This window comes from Ceratotherium simum, chromosome 15, assembly GCF_057802395.1.
Source record: "Ceratotherium simum simum isolate JZ-2026a chromosome 15, ASM5780239v1, whole genome shotgun sequence".
NCBI lineage: Eukaryota > Metazoa > Chordata > Mammalia > Perissodactyla > Rhinocerotidae > Ceratotherium > Ceratotherium simum.
In genome coordinates this window covers 39859481-39874236 of record NC_141914.1, presented here as the reverse complement: position 1 = coordinate 39874236, position 14756 = coordinate 39859481, and the positions used below count along the sequence as shown (strand labels likewise).

The 14756-nt window shown below is 33.6% G+C and overlaps 1 protein-coding gene across 3 annotated transcripts in view; it reads left to right on the top strand.

Moving 5' to 3' along the window:
• Positions 1-14756, top strand: part of ATP11B (ATPase phospholipid transporting 11B (putative)) — a 105018-nt gene that overhangs the window by 21976 nt on the left and 68286 nt on the right. For all 3 annotated transcript variants that reach the window (XM_087439971.1, XM_004424681.3, XM_087439970.1), the window contains exons 3-7: positions 3437-3526; positions 5185-5265; positions 10277-10384; positions 10570-10698; positions 11313-11416. In XM_087439971.1, the coding sequence (XP_087296097.1) occupies positions 3437-3526; positions 5185-5265; positions 10277-10384; positions 10570-10698; positions 11313-11416 (512 nt within the window). The remainder of the gene's footprint in view (positions 1-3436; positions 3527-5184; positions 5266-10276; positions 10385-10569; positions 10699-11312; positions 11417-14756) is intronic.

Below are 14756 nucleotides of genomic sequence, written 5' to 3'. Positions count from 1 at the left end.
TCATACTCCTTCCATTTGCAATTTTTTTTTAATTAAATTCTCTTTTAGTTTCTGTCTATATTTTGGACCCAGTCAAGGATTTTAAATAGTTTTTTTAAATCTAGTTTTTATAATTCTTATCTGCTGGGAGTTCACAGGACCACTTAACTCCTCTGCCTATACTGCAGGCTGAGTATCCTGGAAAACTTTGGGGATTAAATATCTTTATATGACTGTTTTCATATGCAGCAGTATTAGGTTTAATGTTTTTGACCACAGTTTCAAAATGTAGGTATTTAAATAAACATTGCCCTTTTTTAGCATACATGAGGACCATTTCTCTCATTACTCCCTTATTACTTCCTTATTATTCCACTACTGCTTTCTTAAACTTCTAAATCAGATTACCTGTTATTCTATAAATAAACTCATGTTGAACTTCCCTACCACTGTGCCTTTGCTGTGATTTTGTGTTGATAACCATAATTTTTCAAATGTAGGTTTTATGTTTTTGCAAAGATTGTAGACTTCATGTTTTTGTAGAAATGTAGAATTCATGTTTTTGACCACAGTTTCAAGAATGTAGGTATTTATATAGATAGTGTCAGTTTTTTCCTGAACTTAAATGAGGCTAACTTCTTCTTATTCCCTTTTTACTACCTTTCTACTCACCTGTTATTCCCTTAAACTCCTTCCAGGCTGTATTATCTTCTATCCCCAAAAGCCGTGATGAACTTTGCTCCTATCTGCCTTTGTTCATGCTATCCTTCCTTCCTGAAATGTTCTCCCTCTATTTGCCCCCCCGTATTTTCAGCATGTTGAATGTTCCTCTCTTAAAGCCCATGTCAAGTATGACCTTCTTCATTAAATTTTTCTCTCACTGACTGCTTTTCCTTTAATTCTTTGTATATTCCTTCATTTACTGTATTTTTGAATACAGCTATTGATAATTGTTCTTAATCCCCTCTATTTAATATTAAACTTATCTTTCTTCCCCTTATAGTGCGTCTTAAACATTGTAGATGCATGATATAGCTTTGTTTAATTTAATTTACCATAGGAACTACCTTATCTTAAAGTTAACCTTCTTTGTAATAGATTTAATTTTATAACAATGTTTTGGTTTTCTTACTAATGTTAGACCTTAGGAGAAAAAAAAGGTCAATTTTATAGTCATATGTATAACCATAGAGAAGTTACACTTCTAATTCATTTTTCTTGGCCAATATTACATAATAATTAAAAGAATTTTAAAGCATAATAAATCATTATTTTTCTTAAAAATTTTTATATTTAATATTATTCTACTAGAGTCCCTCCTCTATATATGACAGGACAAGCAAAAATTCACACTTCATTCAATCTATTAATATGTTTGCATTTCAGAAAACCTGGAAACAACAATTCCTAACATTTGTAAGCTAGTTTTAATAAGAAATTTTTATTTATTCTGAGTTTTTCCATTGTATTATTGAGCTAGCCAAAGAAAATATCCTGAAACCAGTTACCTTACTGCCAATTTATGTAGTTGCTCTTTTCAAGATTCTGGAAGACAAAATATATCGTCACTGTTATGATTTAAATAGCTTGATGTAAACTTAGAACATTGCTAACTTCATTCTTATAAAGTTTTAAACATTTGAATTGGTGACGGAGGAAGTTACATGGAATACTTTGACCCCTGTAGGGACAACTGTCTTTTTACTCCAGTTAAGATCAGCTGGAGATGATTTCACCCAGAGTTACCATCTCATTTGTACACATTGAGCAGTGACTTCTTTTGGTTCCAGGAAGTATCTACCTCTCTTTTCTCTAGAGCCCTGAATGTAATTCCCAGCCCCACATTCTGGAGCCACTGGTGCTACCACTACCACAAGAAAATATGTTTCAGGTACCCCAGAGTAGAACTGAAAATATAATTTCACCTAAGAATGAAAGGTTGTTAGGTATTATACTACTCCTTGTATACCTTTGGGTCAGGTAGGCTTTTGTGGGCTCTTTTGGGAACCTACTATTTATAAAATTGTTCATATGGGATAGGCTGTTTCAGGTCTCAAACAACTGATTAAGAAGTGATTTTTTGACATGAAAATTCAGAAATTAGAACCATCATACATTGCACCAGAGAAAATTAGGTAAACTACTTTAAAAATCTCAAACAACTGATTAAGAAGTGATTTTTTGACATGAAAATTCAGAAATTAGAACCATCATACATTGCACCAGAGAAAATTAGGTAAACTACTTTAAAAATCTTGAATTGGTCAGTAACTATTAAGGCTTCATTGCCTGATATCAGGATACTTATCTAAAAAAAGAAAAACCCGTTTCACCTGTATTCATCTGTTCTGCTAAAGTTTTGATCTCCAACTGTGCCAAGTAGCAGTGTAAATGCTGGAGATAGAGCAATAAATAAAACAATTTCCCTACTCTCAGGGATTGTACATTCTACTGGGAGAAGGTACATAGGGTAAAGTAACAGTGCTATAGGGCGTTTCCCTGTTTCATATATGAAGTTGTGTTGTGAGTAGTGAGTGACACAAGTAAAATTGTACTGTATTACCCTGAACCTATAATATAGAGTTATAGGCTTATAAGCTGATTAATAATATAACAGACACTTATATAGCAATTATTATGAACCAAGTTCTGTCCTAAGTGCTTCATAAATATACTACCTCATTTAATCTTTATAACAACCCTATACATTATGATTATTATTATTGTCCTCATTTTGTAGAGGTCAAAGTGGGTACAGAGAGATTAGGTCCAAGGTCATTTAGTGACCTTGAATTAGGATTTAGGTCACAGCAGTTTAACCCCTAACATCTATGTTCTTAACCATTATACTCTACTATCTTACTTTTAAAATTGACATTGTGACAGATTTTCATGTCCTTTATGAGATTTTCTTGGTGATTATACCAGTGATCACTTATCTAAAGTATTTTTTAATTTTTTTCACATTCTAGGTTATTTTTCCATGTTCCATACTTAACAAAGAATAATTGAATAATTATACCATTTCCTCTGTTTCTGACACTGAGCTAAATAAAATATAAAATAAATTTTATCTAGTGTCAGCATTTCTATCGCTTCTTATCTTTAACATTAGGTTTAGTTTTCTGTAACCAAAGTCCAAAATAAATTATTAAAATGTTGTTTTACATTTGCCATCTCCAACTTCTAAAAAATCAAGAATTTAATAGCAAAATTGATAAGTTCCAGTTTATCTCATTTTTAAAAATTATACTGAAATTACCAATAAATAGTAAAGAAAAAAGAGTAGGGAAAAAGTCCTGAAACTCCAAAAACCAGATAAATAGTTTCTGTAGTATAAAGAGTTACATGAATTTGTCTAAGGGCTTAGTAAATCTGATTTTACTTTTCTTATTATTACATCTATATAGTATGTATTATTTTTAAATATTTATCGATCTCTTCTCTTTTTTTTTAGTATACTGTGTGGAATTTTGTTCCAAAAACTTTATTTGAACAATTCAGAAGAGTGGCAAACTTTTATTTTCTTATTATATTTTTGGTTCAGGTAAGCTTTATCACTCAATAGATTGTTAAATTTATAGACGTGATTTCTAAAAATATGTCTTAAGGGAAAAGTTACACTGCGTTCTAAATCATTTGACTATGGGACCATTTTTTTCCTGCAGAGCTTCCCCATTGTATTCAGTGAATATAATGATTTAAACCACATCTGGATTTCTAAAAAATAGCCTGTGAATTTTAAGATTAATTGTATTTTATTTCATCATTGATGTGATGTGTTGCTGATAACCATAATCCAAGCCAAGAAAATAACATCGTCTTTCGGGTACTCTGCCTCAGAACATAAATATTTTGACTTTTAACATACAGCACATGTTTTTGGCACATTTCTGCTTATGGAACCATCTTTGTACAAAGTAAATTTTTGTTTGGCTTTTCTTTTTTTGTTATTTAAATTTTACTTTTATTTAAAATTTTTAAAAAATCCTTCAGAATCCCCATAAGTATAAATTTTTATCCAGAAGACCATTTTCTTAACTTAAATCTGTATTAATTCTAAGTTGTTTGACAGTTTGTTAATTTTCACATTGTGCTTTTTTTTCCCAAATATCAAAATATAAAGACAACAGCTTATGAAACTTGAGTATAAGTCAAAATTTTAAAATAATGATTGTCATTTTCTTTTAAAGAGATTATTCTTTTCTGATAATACTTTAGCAGTCTCTTTCAGTGTGGCATTGAATTTTTGTGTGAACTCTGAACTTTTCTCTCAGTAGAACCTGGGATTTCAAAAGAAGAAAAAACTTGTCAAGTAATCACTTTGAAGCTTGAGGAAACATTTACTTTTTAAAAACATTGCTTTTATTCATGAACAGAAAAGGATTTTCTGATTTTCTATCAGTAGAACATCAGCTTGGTTTTCTCAGAAAAGGGAGAAATTTATACTAACCATGTCCACGTAACGCATGTGTTTGTGAAATTTCTCGCTGAGATCAGGAATTCAGCTTGTCTGTGGAATAGAACAAATTTAATTTACCTATCCAGAGTAAAGGAGCATTAATAGATCATTGGACCTATGTTCTAACTAACCAAACGTAATTACTGCAAAAATTTCTTTACTTCTCCAACAGTGTATTGAAATTGATTGTATGATTTAGATCATAATTGCAGCATCATTTTCCAAGCTGGTACCCCTCTGGCTCTGCTAGATGTAACAAAATCACTTGTAGGAAAAAAACCCTTTCCTTAGTCCAATTCCTTGTTCTTTCTCCCTAAGTGGTGAGTTTATTCTGAATCCCAGGGTAAGAATTGCTGAAAGACTTCACCATTTATCAGGGTGGGCAAAGAAATGTGAAATGAGATTCTGAGCAGTTGTAGCTCTACTTTTAGGCAAATACCGAAGAAGAACTTAAGTACTCTGTGTGTTAAGAAGGCAGAGTGACTGGCAATGTTTGTGGGTATGCAATAGATTGAAATGTTCTAGTAACACCATATAAAAGCTAACAAAGTGAACTTGTGAACCTGTAAACTAAACTATACTCACTGCATAATATCTCCTATTATTTTTTACTCTGGACCATAATATACATTTTATATAGTGTTCTCCGAATTCCCAGTAAGTATGCGATTTTAGACGTTAATAGTGTGACATGTACAATATAAAAATAAATATAATACTTTGCATTCTTTTTTTAAATCTAGCTTATGATTGATACACCTACCAGTCCAATTACCAGTGGACTTCCTTTATTCTTTGTGATAACAGTAACTGCCATAAAGCAGGTATGAAAGGCTTTCTATTGTTGTTTTACCCCCAGTCATTCAGAAGTTGCTAAACATTTCCGCTTCAAAGGAACATTTATGTTTGTGAATATAATTTCCGTAAGAAAGCAGCAAATTTGTTTGATAATTGCATATGGTAAAATTAACCTGAGTTTAGCCCCTCTGTTATATTTCAGGTACCTAGTGACTCATGGAATGATTACATTGTTAAAATATGTTGTTCTCTTGACACACCTAGGAAGCATCCAAAAGCAAGCATTTTATATGTACTAACCAATTTATATATGTAACAGATTAATTATTATAATTATCTTTGTAGAATTTGGCAATATTTAAAGGAAATAAAATTTGAAAGGCATATACGTTTATAGGGAGTAGAGCATGTACTTCTGGCATGAACATTTTGAATAAAAATTGTATGGTGACTCCTACTTTTTATAACTTTCTTTGGTCAAGATGATTTTTATGTAAAGTAGAATCCTAGGGGAAATAGCTTCAACCAAATCTTGAATTGATTTTAAAATCTAGGTGTAGAGAAACAGGGTTATTGGATAAGCATACTGAGTAAGAAATAAATTCATATAAATGTCATGTCTTTTTTTTTTTTTTTTTTTGGTGAGGAAGATTAGCCCTGAGCTAACATGTGTTGCCAATCCTCCTCTTTTTGCTGAGAAAGATTGGCCTTGGGCTAACATCTGTGCCCATCTTCCTCTACTTTATATGTGGGACGCGGCCACAGCATGGCTTGATAAGTGGTGCGTAGGTCCACGCCCAGGATCCAAACCCACGAACCCTGGGCAGCCAAAGCAGAGCGTGCAAACTTAACCACTGTGCCACCTGGCCGGCCCCAAGTATCATGTCTTTATAGCTACCACTTCTCAAAAAATCTTGGCAGGGGCTCCATTATACAAGGATGATCCCTGCTACCTGAAAGAGAGTTAATTGAATTTTCTTGGGTAAATATGATAAACTTCCATTTTATAAGATTTAGAGATAAGGTTTAAATTGACATGGAAATAAAATTGACAAACATTTTATAATTCTGGCATGTAGTATATTCTTTATTACCTACATAAGAAGGATAAGCAGAATCTATAGATTAACAATTACATGATGTATCTAGTGTATCAGAATATCATGCTGCTGCTCTTACTTAATTTGATTTCCCTTTCTTCACTCTTCTATTAGAGACTAGAATTTGTGTAAGTCCATAAGCATCCAAATTACTTCATACGATTACATATTTAGTTGGTTTTGCAGATGTCATTTATTTCATCAAAGTAACACATATTTGTCCTTTGGACCTCTTTTCTATATATAGTTTCCTCTTAGGTGATTTTATCTAGTCTAGTGGCTTAAAGTACCATTTATATGTTGATGGTTCTCAAATTTATATGTATCCTGAAACTATCCCCTGACCTCCAGACACACATTTACAACTGTTCACACAACATTTCCACTTGGATATCTTAGGCTTTTCCTCACCCATGTCACACTCTCATTTCCTGCTCTGGTCTTTTTTCTTCGTATCATTTGTCACTACCTGTTCTATTGAATAAATATTTATTAGTTTGTCCGTTCATTTGAATGTTTACCTCTATGAGGGCAGGGTCTTTGTTTTATATACCAGTTTATTTCCAGTGAGCTGGAAATAAGGCTGTGCACATATTGGACCTTCAATAAATATTTATTTGGTAGATGAATAAATGAATGAGTGAACCTATTGAATTTATTTTTTAAAGCAATGTAAAATGTTGCAATACTTTTTGCCCTGGTTTCCCAGTATATATTTGGCCTAATATAGACTGGGTTTAATTGGAATGTGATGCCATTCACTGAATTGAAAAAATGCTGGTGAATTTATATCTGCTAAATGAGAGAGTTTAATATAATAATAATTGACAACCTGTCTCCTTCCAAAGTAGGTTAAGTAAAAACATAAATTCTGAGGGTTAAGTAAAAACATAAATTCTAAAGGTAGGAAGCAGGAAGATTATACTTCAAACCTGTGTTAGGATGGTTATTGCAGTTAAGTACTAAATTTACTTGAGAGCTTCTAGACAATTAAGGCAAAAGGGGAAATATGAAAGGTCATATAATTTTCAAAGAGAAATTGATCTATAAGGATTTTCTTCCTTCTCAGAAACAATTTCAGGACTGATAGTTTTCTCTTTTGCCACAACTCTTCCTCAGTTTTGCTCATTAAATAAACATGCAACATACTAGAATGTACTGTTCAGGTTTATATATCCATCACTATAGATCAGTAGAATAAATTTTGGAAAAATTGTAAAAGGAAAGTTGCCATGTTCCAAATCCCTTCTTCTTTTGTCCCCTTTTAGTCTATCTTTGCCCTTTGCCCTTTTATCAAAATAGGAGAAGCTTTGTTATCAGTTATTTACACTTTAAGATGAATGAAGTTGTTACTTTTTTTTCTTTTAACTTCTCCCAACCGTATTTGCATATTAAGTCTTCTGTCTAGTCGTGTAATGTAAGATATAGTGCTCTGGTAAATATCGTAGTCTTTGCCCTCTATGAGCTTTAAACCTACAAAGTAGGGAAGGTAAGACCAAATACAGAAATAATTATAGTTTAATAAGGTAGTAGTGAGCCAATGATCTGTAGGTACTCAGAGAAAGGGTGGAACACTTCATCTGGATAATCAAGGAAGGTTTCATGGAAGAAATATTATTAGAGATGAGACTTGGAATATGGGTAAAATGACATTTGGTGGAAAAGGTGAGGCAAACAACTTGGGTAAAGGCCCAAATGCCAGAAAAAGCAAGACCTGTTTTGAGGACTAACATGTCTAACTAATGTTTGACCCTGTATAGGAAAGTACTAAAAGATAATACTGGAAATGTAGGTTGGTATTAAATTAAGGAGGCTGAAAGATTCTTTCCTCTAAGCATTGAAAGTTATTGTGAGGGAGTTTTGAACAGGGTAGTGAATTAAAACAATGTTTTGGAAAGATTAATCTGGCAGCAATATGTAGGATGAATTAGAATTTGCAAACTTGTGTTAAAAAAGATAACATTTTCCTTATTATTATTCTACTATTAATGTCGTCTGACTTTAAGGAAGTGTGCTTTTTTGACAGTTTCAGAAAAGATGTTTTGGCCCTCAGTTAAATTTCTCTAAAATTGACCTACCACGTCTTAAATGGGGCCAGCATAATTTAAGTATCTTAAGAATACGTTCCCATGGGCCAGCCCCGTGTCGTAATGGTTAAGTGCGCACGCTCTGCTGCTGGCAGCCTGGGTTCGGATCCTACACACGCACCGATGCACTGCTTGTCAAGCCATGCTGTGGCGGCGTCCCATATAAAATGGAGGAAGATGGGCACGGATGTTAGCCCAGGGCCAGTCTTCCTCAGCAAAACAAAGAGGAGGATTGGCATGGATGTTAGCTCAGGGCTGATCTTCCTCACCAAAAAAAAAAAAAAGAATACTTTCCCAAAAGGTTTCTCCCTGAAAAAGTAGACCTTCAAAGCAATCTTTAATATTGGCTTTATATTTTATAGTGTTATATTTTTTAGGTAATGTATCCACATATTTTTTAAAAATGGAAACAGTACAAAATAGCATATAGCGAAAGTCTCTTGTACTGCTAACACCCAGTATTCTAGTTCTCCTCCCCTGAGGGAGCCATTATTTATTTGTACATTAGTCTAGATATCTATACAGAATGTTCACATGGGCAAGTGTATTTTTTTCATAAATGATAGCATAGAACACAGCACATTCTATACCTTACTTTTATCACTTAATGCTATCTCTTGGATGTCGTTTTATGTGTGCTTATTGCTGTACCCCTGAGTTCTTGAATTTTCTCTAAAATAGCACAAGAAGTCTTTTCCACTTAAAAAAAAATTGCCACTTCTTAACATTTAGTCAAAGGATTCTTTGTGAAAAGATTATGTTTCCCTTTTTTTTTTTGTGAGGAGATCAGCCCTGTGCTAACAATCTGCCAATCCTCCTCTTTTTTTTTTTTTTTTTTTTTTTGCTGAGGAAGACTGGCCCCGGGCTAACATCCGTGCCCATCTTGCTCCACCTTACATGGGACACCCCCACAGCATGGCTTGCCAAGCGGTGCGTCGGTGCACGCCTGGGATCTAAACTGGCGAACCCTGGGCCGCAGCAGCAGAGCACGCGCACTCAACCGCTTGTGCCACCGGGCCGGCCACTCTGTTTCCCTTTTTAATGATGGTCCACATAGTCTACCGTATTTTTTTTTGAAGTACAAATTATAGTTAATTCTGTTGGTCTGTTTAAGAAAGTAAAAGAACTCAACCTCAGTTTCAAAATCTGTTCAGTATTTTTCTATTTATTGTCTATAATGCTTTGAATTTATATTTTATGATTAAAATGTCATTTTTGTGTAGAAGCCATAGAACTTATTGATTGAATAGGTGTTAGGAAAAGGTAGGAATCAAGAATGACTCCCCAGATTTCTGTTATGAACAACTCAGTAGGTGGTGATGTCATTTGTCAAGATGGGAAACACTGGAAATGCAACAGATTTGGGGGATAACATCATCGATTTAGTTTTGAAATGTTTAGTATATTTATGAGACATTAAAATGGAAATATTAAGAATCCAGTTGGATATTCAAGTTTAGAGTTCAGAAGAGAGATATGGGCTGGAGATATAAATTTCAGAATTTTTTGAAGACACATGGATAGAAGAAATTTTGTAGTGAGAAAGTGAAGGGTAAAAAGAGGGCCCGTTAAAGTGCCATAAGGGGAGCGTCCTGTAAGGAAATTGAGACAGAGTGGTTAAAGAGGTACTGTGAAAACCAAGAACATGTATGTAATGAAAACCAAGAGAAGAGAGTGTTTCTAGTAGGAATGAATGTCAGATACTTATGATTATATGCATCAAAATAGCCGAATGTAATTCTGGTGAATGAAATGTTTTGGGGAAGTTTTTGTGTTTCTTTTTCTCATCTGTTAAAAGTATCTTCTAATTATACTAAAAAGGGTATTTTTTATTATTTTGATATTTACAGGGATATGAAGATTGGTTACGACATAACTCAGATAATGAAGTAAATGGAGCTCCTGTTTATGTTGTTCGAAGTGGTGGCCTTGTAAAAACTAGATCCAAAAACGTTCGGGTATGCATTTAGTAAATAATAAAATCAATTATATTTTGGTATCACAAATTTTAATCTGATTATATCTTTTAAAATCCTGCTTTCCTACATTAAAATATTGTGACAGACCACTTGTTTAGAACTCAATAAAAATAAGTTCTTGCCTTTTAAAATCTGTATTCACTTTTCCCCAAAATTCTTCATAGGTGGGCGACATTGTTCGAGTAGCCAAAGATGAAATTTTCCCTGCAGATTTGGTGCTTCTGTCCTCAGATCGACTTGATGGTTCTTGTCACGTTACAACTGCTAGTTTGGATGGAGAAACTAACCTGAAGGTGTGTACGTGTATATGTTTGAGTGTTGCTCTTGGTGAACAGAATGTCTTTGGGTTATAGTGATATTTTCCTTTGGTTAAGGTAATGAAGTTTGACATGATAAAGGAGAAATTTTTTAAATTCCTGAAACTTTAAAAAATTAAGTTTTTTAAAAGAAATAATGTTATATATTTATTTCAGGGGAAGCCTCACATGGTTTAGTCAAGTTAAAGAAAAGTAGAAAGTGTTTTTAGGAAATATATAATCTTTTAATGTTATGGTTCTTTTTAAATAAGGGACACACTTAAATTTTTCTCAGTTTTCAGAGTACAATCAAGGATGAAAAGTGATTTGTTTTCCTATTAAATAGCTTATAATAAACTTGGAGCAGTAGTGACTGTTAACAGACCGCATTTCCTCATATGCAAGTTGCCTCTGTCGGCAGCTAGGCACAGCAGCTTCTTTTGCTGCTTGTTATTTTGCGTTCTTCTTTCTCCTCTTCTCTGCTATACAGTTAAGTGATCTCAAGTGCAGTGTGCTGTGATTTCATCTAGAAAAGAGTTGGAAATAGTTGAGATCTAAGGTCCCGTTTGGATCTTGAAACTGTTCAATTGAATCCTTTTTTTTTTCCCCAGACACATGTGGCCGTTCCAGAAACAGCAGTATTACAAACAGTTGCCAGTTTGGACACTCTTGAAGCTGTGATAGAATGTCACCAACCAGAAGCAGATTTGTACAGGTGTGGTGTGATAGTCAGCATACTCATTTTAAATCCTGTTTACAGATCTCATTTTTACAATTGTAAACGTACAATGAAATCTTTAGCTAATTGAAGACATTATTGGGGGAAGGAAGGGGACATCAATTAAGAGGGAAAAAAACACTAAAAACAGAATTTGCCAAAATTCTAAGCCAAAGTATTAATTCAGAAGCAGTGCTTTTAATCACACGTTTCTTCCCATTATCTTCTACTTCAATTTGAACTGGCTTTATAACTGTAGTAGTAAACTTCATAACTGTAATAGTAGTTATAGGAGAAGTGAGATTATTTCCTTAGAAGAAGAAAAGCTAATGATGTGTGTGTGTACTCCATGAAGGCAAGGACTGTGTCTTTGTGTTCCCTAGGAACTAACTCCTTTTAATATTATAATCTATTAAATACAGTGTAAGTCATCTTTCTGTGATAATGCTAATTATTGTGGGCTATGGAATGGAAACAACTTTTTATTATTAAAGACTTATATGAGAAATTAAGCTCATTTTTGCTCAATAGGTGGTGATAGAATGTAAATTACAACCAAACTGTAAAAAATCACCCTCAGCTTCTTGTCATGTTATATATCTCCCTCTGTTGGTTGAAATGTTTAAAAATCTTATCATTAGTCATTGGCTTTTCCAGATCTCTTACATATCTTTGTTCTGGATCAATACATTTATAATGGAGTTTTCTCTATGTGATGTTATAAAAATCTTGCATTTTCATCACAGTCAAATGCAGTGTAGAGTTTTCCAATTAACTGTAAAAATTTGGAGTCCTGTGCTTTAAGAGCATTTAAACTTTAAAATAGATTTAACTGTGAAGAATTTAGAACTTTAAGATTTCTATTATTTCCTGGTCTCAGATAATGATGAGTTATTTTAAAAAATTATTAAAAACTAAAAGATGATGCAGCGTTACGCAAGCATAAGATTAATATGAGATCAAATATGACTAATGCTTTGGTGGATGATTTTTATGTTATCTTGGAAAATGGGGTGAAAGTGAAAAAACTTCTTTTAATAGGAAATAATTCACTGTTAAATATAAGATGTTTTTCTTATTTTCTCTTTTCCACTTCCTTACTAAATGTATACATTTTGTTTTAAATATAAATGTAATATAACTACTATAGAAGACTTCAGTAATGGAAAGAATACTCATAATTAATTATATCACTACTTTAAAAATTTTATTGCTGTTTTTGTTTATTCATTCATTCAACAAATTATTGTTGAGCACCTATATGCTCATTATGATAGATGATAAATAAGACGAATAAGCATAGTTTCTGTCCTTGAGGAACTAACTCATAGCTGTAAAGACATTATATATATAACATTGTGTTTTTTCGCTTTACTATATACTATATAAAAGGGAAATATTGAAAGCATTTTAAATGTCCAAGTAGGAGAATGCTTAAATGGGTGTGTGGTACAGATATAAGATGAAATATGTAGATAATAAAAGTGATGTTTTCAAAGAATTTAATGAAGTAGGAATATACTAAAATAAGATACAGAGTTGTAGCTGTCATGTGATCCCAGTTATATGAAAAGAAATGTGTATGTATGTGTGTTTTGATAGGTAGTTAAGTAGCAAGATAGAAAAATGGGTAGGTACAGAGAAAAAGAAAAACCTGGAAGAATTACATGTCAAAATGTTAGTAGTTATTTCTTGGTGGTAGGATTTCAGCTGCTTTTAATACCTTTTTGTTCTCCATATTTTCTAACATTTCTTGAAAGAATATGAATTGCTTTTGTGATTAAAAAAAAAAAAGTATTTTCCATCTTACTGCATAGTTTTCTTAATGATCATGTTTAATGGCTGCATAACAGTCTGAGTGAGTGTACTAGAACCTAACCATTCCCTAATCTTTCAATACCCAACTCTCTCATTGTTTGGCTATTGCAAATATTGCATGGCGCCTTATTATAAATAAGTTCACCAATTCAAAATCCAGTGGTTGGATGGTTCATCACTCCCTCCTCTGGTACAGTTAGTTCACTTAGCTTCCGGGACACTCCCCTATCTTGGTTTTCCTCCTCCCTCACCAGTCCCTCTTCTCAATGTCTTTTGCTGATTTCTCCTCTTCTCCCTGACTGCTTGATGTTAGAGTGCCCCAGGACTGTCCTTGGTCCTCTTCACTTCTCTACCTATACCTTTAGCTATCTACACTCAATCCTTTGGTGATCTCATCCAAGCTGATGGCTTTAAAGATTATCTACATGTTGATGACTCCTAGATTTATGTCTCTATCCCAGACTTCTTTCCCAAATTCCAGAATCTTATATCTAACTTCCTGTTCCACAATTTCACTTGGATATTTAGTAGAAATCTCAAATTAATTATGTTGAAAACTGAACTTCTGATTTTCCCTCCAAAACTTTTTATGCTAACAGCCTTTCCCATCTCAGTTGATGACGTTTCATCCTTCCAGTTGTTGAGGCCAAAAACCTTGGAGTCAGCCATGACTCCCCAGATCCCTTCTCTGCTCACCTCTCCTCACCTCTTCTCCCACATCTCATCCCAGTCCATTGGTTTACCTTCAAAATACATTCAAACTCTGACCATCTTTCACCAATTTCACTGCTACTAGTTTGGTCTGACCCAGTATCATCTCCTGCCTGGATTACTGCCATCAATGGCATCCTTCTGGTTCTTCTGCTTTCCCTTCTTTCCCTTGCAGTCTTTTCTCACAAAAGCAGCCATAGTGATCCTTTTTAAATGCAAGTCAGATAATTGCATTCCTTTGCTCAAACCCTGTAATGGCTTTTCCATCTCACTCCAAGTCAAAACCCATATCTTTATAATAATCTATACAACCTTACTGATTGCCCTCATCCCCAACCTTTCTCTGACCTGATTTCTGACTCTTCTCCCTCTTGCTCATCCTCCAGCTACGCTGGCCTCATTATTTTCCCTTGAGCATGCCATATCCACTCCCAGCTTTTCACTAGCTGTTCCTTGTCTAACTCCTTTACCACCTTCTAGTCTTTGCTTAAATCACCTCTTCAGTGGAGCCTGCTTTGACTATTTAATACTGCAACCTAATCCTTCTTATCCTGTTCTGCTTTTCTTTTTTCGTAATACCCAATACCTTCTAGTATACTATGTAATTTACTTATTTATTATGTTTATTGCTTATTGTCTCTCTAACTAAAATTGTAAACTTCAAGGGCAGGAATCTTTGGGTGTTTTTTTTCACTGATGTATCTCACACACCTAGAACAGCTCTGGCATGTAAGAGGCCTTACTACATATTTGTTCACAGTTGAAAGAGTAAATATCTTTATATACTTAATTTTATGCACTTAAATTT